This window comes from Triticum aestivum, chromosome 7A, assembly GCF_018294505.1.
Source record: "Triticum aestivum cultivar Chinese Spring chromosome 7A, IWGSC CS RefSeq v2.1, whole genome shotgun sequence".
Classification (NCBI taxonomy): Eukaryota; Viridiplantae; Streptophyta; class Magnoliopsida; order Poales; family Poaceae; genus Triticum; species Triticum aestivum.
In genome coordinates this window covers 160,294,572-160,303,963 of record NC_057812.1, presented here as the reverse complement: position 1 = coordinate 160,303,963, position 9,392 = coordinate 160,294,572, and the positions used below count along the sequence as shown (strand labels likewise).

At 45.2% G+C, this 9,392-nt stretch overlaps 1 protein-coding gene across 1 annotated transcript; it reads right to left on the bottom strand.

Annotated features, from left to right (window-relative positions):
• Positions 1 to 2,852: 2,852 nt before the first annotated feature.
• On the bottom strand, positions 2,853 to 4,643 carry LOC123150761 (UDP-glycosyltransferase CGT). Its single transcript, XM_044570590.1, has one exon. It carries the CDS (start codon positions 4,579 to 4,581, stop codon positions 3,151 to 3,153), a length of 1,431 nt encoding a protein of 476 aa, XP_044426525.1. The 5' UTR covers positions 4,582 to 4,643; the 3' UTR covers positions 2,853 to 3,150.
• Between the last annotated feature and the right edge of the window lie 4,749 nt (positions 4,644 to 9,392).

Sequence of the window (9,392 nt, the reverse complement as noted above, 5' to 3'; positions counted from 1 at the left end):
AGCCCGAACACCATCACTTTAGGCCCTTTTTTTGCGTTGAAATAAAAGGAAAATAAAACCCAGTTTACCCAAAAACTAAGAAAGCCCACTTTTGGGTGTGAATAATAGAGGTCAGATTTGCCATACTCTAAAAAAATTGAAATGGTCTAAAAATAATTTTGTCGTCATAGATAGAAAATAAGGAACAAGATGCTACTAAAAAATCACTATGGGCTGAAGCCAAAAAATTTGCCATAATCTTTATAAGCAAAATTTGCCATGGTGAAAAAGAGATCTTTATGTGCAAATGGCAAAAAAGAAAAAAAATCATGGCAATGTTGCATCTCTACCATGATGGCAAGAAATGTGGATTAAAAAATTGTATGCTATTTTTACTATATAATTAAAGAGGCAAAAAATGTGGATGAAAAATTGCCATCATGTGGCGCAGAAAAAATGCACAATCTTTTGTTTAGTAGTAATTGCCATGTTTTGTAAAGTAAATGTACCATAGTAAATAGAAGCAAAAATTGCCATGAATGGTGAAAGAGGCAAAATTTGCCGTGGATGTAAAGTATTTTTGCCATTGCAAAACTAAAAGTCAAACTTGCCATGCTCCAGAGAACTAAATGTGTCATGAGTGAAAAAAAAGGTAAATTTGTCATGTATGTCACATAAAAATTGTCGTGGAACAAAAGGCTAATTTTTCCATGTTAATAAAGGTAAATTAAAATAGAAAGTAAAACTAGCCATGACAATAAAAGTTAAATATTGCCATGGGGATTTAGGTAGAATTGTCATGTTAATAAGGGTCAATTTACCATCGACAAATAAAAAAAAGTAAAACTTGCCATGGCAATAAAAGTTAAATATTGCCATGAGGATTTAGGTAAATTTACTATATTAATGAAGGTATATTAGCCATGGCAAATAAATAGCAAAACTTGCCATGGCAATAAAAGTTCAATATTACCATGAGGATTTAGGTCAATTTACTATGTTAATAAAAAAATAAACAGTAAAACTTGCCATGACAATAAAAACTAAATATTGCCATGGGGACTTTGGTAAATTTGCCATGTTAATAAAAGGTAAATTTGCCATGGCAAATAAATAGTAAAATTTGCCATGGCAATAAAGTATTAAAAATTTCCATGGGGGATGTAGGTAAATTCGCCATGTTAATGATGGTGAAATAATTAGTAAAACTTGCCATGGCAATATTTTCCTTTTTGTGTTGTTTTGGACAATTTAAGGAATTACCGCGACAATTTAAAACAATCAAAAGTTGCCATGGCAAGAAAGAAATGAATTTACCATGATCCGAGAACTAAAATTGCCATGATTCGATAACTAAATTTGCCATCTTCAAGAAAGCAAATTTGCTATCATGCGTAAACTAAATTTGCCATCATCAATTTAACTAATTTTTTAAGCTTACATGGCAAGAAGATAAGATTAGTTGCCATGGTAGAGTAAAATTGCGCCATGATCCAAATATCGAAAGTTGCCATGGCAAGAAAGCAATGAATTTTACATGATCCGAGAACTAAATTTGCCATGATTCGATAACTATATTTGCCATCTTCCAGGAAAATTTAAGAAAAAATATACAGTGAGACAGCAAATTTAAGAAAAAATGTATAGTACAGTACATGTTTAGTCCTGAAAACGTTCTCTCTAAACGAAAAGCAAGCTTTGATTACTCCATATCCCTTTTCAGTTTAACTATCTATGAAGTTGTTCAACGAAGATGACCACAAACTCTAAAAGTACCTTTCCCCACTACAGAAATTCAGCGCACATAGCCGATCAAATCTAGCTGCGAATCATTTATTTTCTTCTCAAAAACTCATAGCCTATCACCACTACAACAAAATCTATGGACATACAAAATGACATTCCGTCCTGGAAGAGTGGTAACGAAAAAACACAGAAAAAGTTGTTCTACGGAATCAATAACTCCTAGAAGCACTTGTTCTATTGGTTTCAGTTGACACATTCAAAACAAAATGGCCTAGTTCACCTCTGCCCAGCCGATTCACTTGTGATGTATGCATCGCTAGAACAGAAAAAATCGTAGAAATGGAACAATTCTGGGGCTGGGCATTACCAAGCAAAGCTCTAGCTAGGACACCGGCGCTGATCTCCAAGCACCCCGGCGGGAGCGGGGCAGCTTGCGTTCGTGACCATGTCGGGGAGCACAAATGCCTGGGGTGGTCCGATGTTGGGACCGCTGGAGCTCCTCGGCGCCGCCGCCTGCCTCATCTCCGTCTCGCAACAATCTCCGGCAAGGACAGAGCAGCCCGCCCCATCTCCGCCGTGCGTCGTCCCATGGCTGGTCCGGTGGCGCTCCTCCGCGCAGACGCTGGCCTCGTCTTCGCCGCAACTCCGGCTAGGACAGAGTCCCGAGCAGGCGAACCGGCAAGCGAGGAAGGCCGCAGCGTCCCCAGCCAAACTTGGAGGGATGGCGCTGGCTGCGCCTCGGCGCCGACGAGGAGTCTCACGCCGAGCGGCACCCCCCCCCCTATCTGATCGATATCTCAGTCGGCCCACCTCGTCGCCGGCGCATGGCCGCCTCCTCCGTGCCCCGCGGAGAAGTTTTGCTTGGGTGTGGACTGCGAGGCGAGAGGAGTGGATAAGGTAGTGCGCACGTGGGTGGGGGATGGAAACGTTCGGGGGCGGCGCCTGCTTTTCCAAACGAAAAAGGAGATGACGTGTCTGGCCTGACATGCTTTAAGATTTGTGTTGTCATCTAACGGTCAGAAGGGCGTTCGGGGCGAGATGCTAAAAAACGGCACGTTCGGGACTTATTAATTTCGTTATTTTTAGGGGTTTGAGGGTTAGTGTTCTACTAGACTTGCTCTAAAGACTACTCCTTGACCCTATCCCTTTTTGGCCAAAACACCAAAATTATTAGAGAGTGGTGGTGCGTTCTATGACATATCACAAAACCCACCCACTGATACATACTCCGTATGGTCCGTGAAGCTTCTACACTACACTTGCGTACTGCTCGGGTGCGATCTTTAGTCAACTACCAGCAGACCTTGCAGAGAAGTCGCCGCATGGCTCCACGATCCAGGAGAAGGCATCCATCCAACCTGATACCAAGGGCTGGGAGCCTGGGATCGTCACGTAGCGGTGCTTAGAAAGTGGTCGCTAAAACAGTCAGCTGAGCATGGCGAGGAACTCGTGCATGCTCCGGTAGCTGGAGCCGCCTGGGGCAACGGCCTTGGCCGCCTCCTCGCGCATCCTGGCCGCGCCTGCCGCAATCGCCTCATCGCCCATCACCTCCTTCACCTTCTCCCCTATCTCCGCCCCGCTCACCACCGATCTCTCCTCCGAATCCTCCTCCTGCCAGCTCCAGTGCTCCATCCACACCCCGAAGCCGCCGCTTCGTATCACCGTCGCGATTATCTTGTGGTCGCCCAACGTCGGCCATGCCAGCATCGGCACGCCGTACGCGGCCGCCTCCGTCACCGACCCCCACCCGGCGTGGCTCAGGAACAGCCCCACGGCCGGGTGCTTCAGGACCGCCTCCTGGTCCACCCACTCCTTGGTCACCAGGCCGCGCCCCTGCACGCGCCCCAGGAACCCGTCGCCCAGCACGTCCCTCAGCTCCGCCGTGTCCTCCCGGTCCAGTATCGTCGTCTTCACCACCCACAGGAACAGGCAGCCGCTCGCCTCCAGCCCGGCGCTGATCTCGCGGATCTGTTTCTGCGCGGCGGCGTTGCAGTTGCCGAAGGCGACGTAGACCACCGAGCGTGCTGGCTGCTCCCCGAGCCAGGCGATAGGCGAGCCCGCCTTATCGCTACTTCTCGCGGTGGTTGGCGTCGACTTGAGCGGGCCGACGGCGAACACCGGAGGGAATCCGGGAACGACCTTGCCGCCCCGCAGGCCAATGAGTGCCTCTGGCTCCAAGGCATCGAACGTGTTGATGAGGATGCCGTCTGCTTTGGCGATCTCGCGGCCGTTGACGATGAACTGCTTGGTGAAGAGGCCGTCGGGGTTGCGCAGCACCCGCGGGCAGTGATCGAACGGGAGGCGTCGAACGCCGGGAACGTCGACGTCGCCGACGAGGTGGTCTGCGTTCGCGCCGTCAAGGTAGACGGGGAAGTAGGCGAGGAATGCCAGCACGGTTGCGCCGGACGTGAAGAGGACGTGGCATGGAAGCTTCAGCTCGTTCTTAGCTACGGGGATAACCTCGGAAGCCAGGGTGACGTCCGTGATGACGGCCGACGCGCCCGGCGCGGCGGCAGCGATGAGCGGGCCGAGGAGATGGGCCGAGCGGCGCAGGGACTCCCACCGCAGGAAGAAGGGCTCGGTGTCCGCAAAGGCGGCGGCGTCGAACGGCAGGAGGTTGAAGTCGATGCGCCGGATGGCGGGGAAGGCGGCGAAGAGGCCGGCGAAGTGCTCGGCCTCGGCTTGCGAGACCGTCGGGAGGGCGGTCACGACGGAGATGTCCACGCCCATGGTGGCGACGGCGGTGATGAAGCGGGTGAAAGGGAGGAGGTGGCCCATGCCGGCGCTCGGGACGAAGACCAAAAGCGGTGCGCCGCTGCCCTGGTTGCCGGAGCTCGGCATCGCCGCGGGAGACATTCGCAAGCAGTCGGGTTTGTGACTGAGAGGAGTGTGCACTGGCGAGTGTTTGGTGTCTCGTCTGAGAGGAGTGGGCAAAGCAATTAGCGGCCGGTTCGATTTATAGCGGGCTTGCACCATCGTTGGGAGTCCGGAGGAGCTGCATGGGCGAACGCTTGCATGGTCGGCACGTGTAGCGGGCCTGCTTTGCGTGAGACATCAGAGAGTACCCGAAAGTGGAAAATCTACCGTTAACGGTACCTACCTATACATCTGGTACCGTTCATCTTAGCACCAAGATCAATGTGCTGAGTACATAAAATACAGCAACACTGGCATGCATAGGTCAGATGGTTGTTAGGAAAGACAAGAGGAGTGCATGGATGGGCGGCTGACTGCATACACAAGACTCTCTCCAAACAGAAGGCATTCCGTTTTTTATTTTGGCGGCGATATTTTGAATTGCTCGTAATTTCTTAACCAAAATTTAGTTTTGAAATGTTTAAATATTTGAATTAAAGGCGATATGGCATTTAAAACAAGACATATGTTGGATATATTTTGAAAAAGTTCTAAAAAAACTGATTTCACTCATAGTTTAAAAAACTGGGCTGGTGATTGAACCGGTGATGCTGCCGGTTCAGATTTTTACTGGTCGGTCCGTTGGTTCAACAGTTCATTTCCTTGTTTTTTAAGCCAAAAAATATGTAAAAACAGGTTACTAAGTTTCTATCATTTGACACCTGGGATTGGTTGTTGGGCCAAATTGGCGACGTCGGCCTGTTTCCAAGCGCCGAAGAATCGATCTCGGCTGCTGCAATTATTTTTCCTCTTTCCCAACAATGCAAAAGTGTGCTACCGGTTAGCTCGATCGGATTTGTTTGATCCATTTGCAGAACGACCTAATTAGCTTATAAAGCTGTTGAAGCCGTCGGTTCCTGGTTTTATCCAGTCCAACCGACGGTCCGGTCAAGGTTTTTAACAATGATTTCACTAATAAAAAAAGGTTTCACACATTTCAAACAAATCATTTTGCAATTTGCCAAAACATATTTCATTCATTTAAAAAATATTTCAATCTATTCACTAACTAAAAAAAGTGAAACATTATTTTAAAACATATTCACTTATTTCAAACCACTAATTTTACTTAGTTTTGAAAATAATTTCACTCATTTCAAAAACTGATTTCACCCATTAAAAGAAGTTGATTTCACATAATTAAAAAAGCACTGAAATGTACTTTTTGAAGACGAACAATTTTGAATATTTGAAATAATTAGTTTCACACAATTAAAAAATCAGTTTCACAAAATGATTCCAATTGTTTTCAGTAACTAATTTAACTCATTTCAAAAAATAATCCACTCATTTAAAAAATTGAATTCAATTATTTCAAACAACTTATTTTGACCTTCTCCAGAAACATATTTCACTCATTTTTTGAAACCAATTTCACTCATTGTCTGCAAGAATTTGTAGTAATATAATATGTTTCATGTGAGAAGATTGGTGAAAGTGCATCTTGATGGAATTTGAGTATTGAGGGATAAATTAGCATTCCTATGTAACTACGCTTGCATCACATAGTTAAAATATGCGAGAACATACATCTTTCAAATGTATGGGAGTGGATTAATAAAATTTACGTGAATAATTTGAAGGGGGGGGGGGTCCATAGCACTAAGATGGGAAGGCAGTTGCCGCCCTTGTCTGTTGCCCCTAGCCTACCATGGCGGCGTCGATTACTCGCTCATTTAGAATATGAGTTGATGAATTTTGTGATAAGAGTGAGGGTTGAGAGTGAGCGTGATGGAAGTTTGGGTTGGTCTGCTTAGTTACAACTAACTGAGCAGGATAATTTAAATTGCATTCATTAGTGATGGTTTTACAACAAATTACATGAGCGAGCGGGTCATATTTTTTTCATCAAGTCATACAACTATTTTGTTTGCATAGAAAGGTAAATACATTGCTTGATTTCTTCAAGTGTTAATAACAAAACTTTTTTTGGTTAGAACAGTAAATGCATTGGTTGACTGCTTCAAGAGTTAATAATGGATAGGTGTCGTATCAATTGCATGCCCAACATCGGATACCATATTTTTGTTTCGTGGTAATACACGACATTCAAATGTATGTTACAATGTGGCAATGGCTCAGAAGACATCGGGTCTGCCTTCTTGGCTTGGGGGCATAACGGAAGGCGCATGCCTCCTCTCCATTAATGGCGTTGGTGGATCAGCACGAACACGGGGGGAAAGGATAAGGGCAGAGTGCGGAACAGTTGGCGTCATCCAGTTTTAAAGGAGGGAGGTCTACATGGCAAAGGTGGGGTGGGCGTCATCCGACTTTAAAAGAGAGGGCTCCAGCGAGAAATGATCCGCTTCGGCGGGAAACCGAGCAGGAAGTGTAGGGTCCGGTAGAAAAAGAGAAGGGTACGTCGTGGGGGTGGAGTTTTTTGTGTTAGGGTGCGCGCTGGGGATAACAGGGTTAATAGTCTGGACAAGCATATTTCTCCCCCACATATGGGCTGAATTTGTGGAAGCCAGACAATTGAGTTTTGGGGAGCCCAATGGGCACCCGATGATGTCCAAACATGCTCAAATGTATGAGGAAGAAATGAGCTTTGACCTTCGAGACCTTAATGATTTTTTTGATTCATTTGTTTATAATGAAGCTCATGTAGCAACACACCGGTGATGTACTAGTGTATGCATATATAGGGGAGATCTCAACTATCTCTTTGGCTTGCTTTCACAGTCGCTACAATCTCTTGTAAATAAGAGTAGACTGTGTCAAACTGGATGTGAATTTGATGAACATGGTCCACACACATCTCTTATGAATAGAGAAGATGAGTGAAGGCAAAGCCAAAGATTTTATGAGGATGAGCACGACACCTTGTGGTTTGAGGACCGTGTATTTGTGCCCAATAATGTCGAGATTGGGAAGTTGATATTACAGGAAGCTCGTGACTCACCATACTCGATACACCCTGGAAACACCAAAATGTATTTGGATTTGAAGGAGCGTTTCTGGTGGATTAGAATGAAGAAGGATATTGCCGAGTATGTAGTCATATGTGATGTATGTTAGAGAATGAAGGCAGAACATCAGAAGCAAGCAGGATTACTACAACCTATGCCGATACCCGAATGGAAGTGGGATAAGCTTGGCATGGACTTTATCACCGGATTACCCAGGACCCGATCAGGATATGATTCTATCTGGGTAGTAGTGGACCGCTTGACCAAAGTAGCTCACTTTATCCTAGTGAAAACCACATATACAAGTGCGAAGTTGGCCAAGATATACATGACCAGGATCATATGTCTGCATGGAGTTCCGAGGACCATCGTATCAGACAGAGGAACACAGTTTACTTCAAAGTTTTGGCACCAACTGCACCAGACTTTGGGAACCAAGCTGGAGTTCAGTACAACTTTTCACCCGCAGACAGATGGACAGACTGAGAGAGTCAATCAGATTCTGGAGTACATGTTGAGAGTTTGTGCACTAGACTACGGGTCTAGTTGGGATGATAATTTACCCTACGCGGAATTCTCGTACAAGAACAGCTACAAGGCCAGTTTGAAGATGGCACCGTTTGAAGCCCTGTACGGAAGAAGATGTCGAACACCGTTGATGTGGAATGAAGTTGGAGACCGCCAGTTGTTTGGACCGGATTTGATTAAGGAGTCCGAGGAGAAGGTTAAGCTGATTTGAGATAGACTGAAGGTAGCTCAGTCCAGACAGAAGAGTTATGCAGACTCGAAACGCAAAGAGGTAGTCTATGAAATCGGAGACAGAGCATATCTGCGAGTGTCACCTCTGCGAGGAGTTAAGCGTTTCGGAGTTAAGGGAAAATTAGCCCCGAGATTTGTAGGACCATACCGTGTTTTAGAACACATGGGAGAGGTTGCCTACAAGTTGGAGTTACCTGAAGGACTGTCAGGAGTTCACGATGTGTTTCACGTTTCCCAGTTGAAGAAGTGCCATGCTGAGATGGCCGATATTCCTCTAAGAGATACAGTGCCCCTGGAAGCAATCAGTTAGACGGTGATTTGACATATGAGGAGAAACCAGTCAGGATTCTCGAATTTGCCAGTCGAGTTACCCGCAGCAAGGTTATCAAGTTTTGCAAAGTTCAGTGGAGCCACCATACCGAAGACGAAGCCACTTGGGAAAGAGAGGATGATCTACGCAAAGACCACCCATACCTATTTTCTAGCCAACCCGAATCTCGAGGGCGAGATTCATCTTAAGGGGGGATAGGTTTGTAACATCCCAAATTTTCAATTTGGAATGTTATACATAGGTCATTCATGCATATCATATTTTATTGCATTTCGTTTTGTGATCCTCGAAATCCTAAGCAACTCAAGGACCCTCGGAGAGAGTTGGGGATTTTCCTAGTTCTCATATTTGAACTTTCCTCAAATATTGAAACCAGGATCACTTTGGTTTTAATTATTTTTCTCCCCGAAAATATTTCATATTAAAATCAAATGAGAGGAGATAATATGACTTCTCCAAAATAAATGAAATGTTTGAGGAAAAATATTAAAATATATTTGTATTCTTATTTGGGGTTTTATCGCTATTTTATTTGGATTAGGAAAAAAACATTTTTCAAAGTTGCTTTAGAGGCCCAAATATATGTTCACTTTGCCCACTATATTTTTAGAGGACGGGGAAAATTTATTTTAGGATTTTTGGAGTCTGTTTATTATTCCTTTTAATCGTTTTTCTACGCTTCGGAATATTTTTTTTAAAAAGGTGCGAACCGACTTACCGGGCCATGTCCAGCTAGGACACTTAGCCCGGGG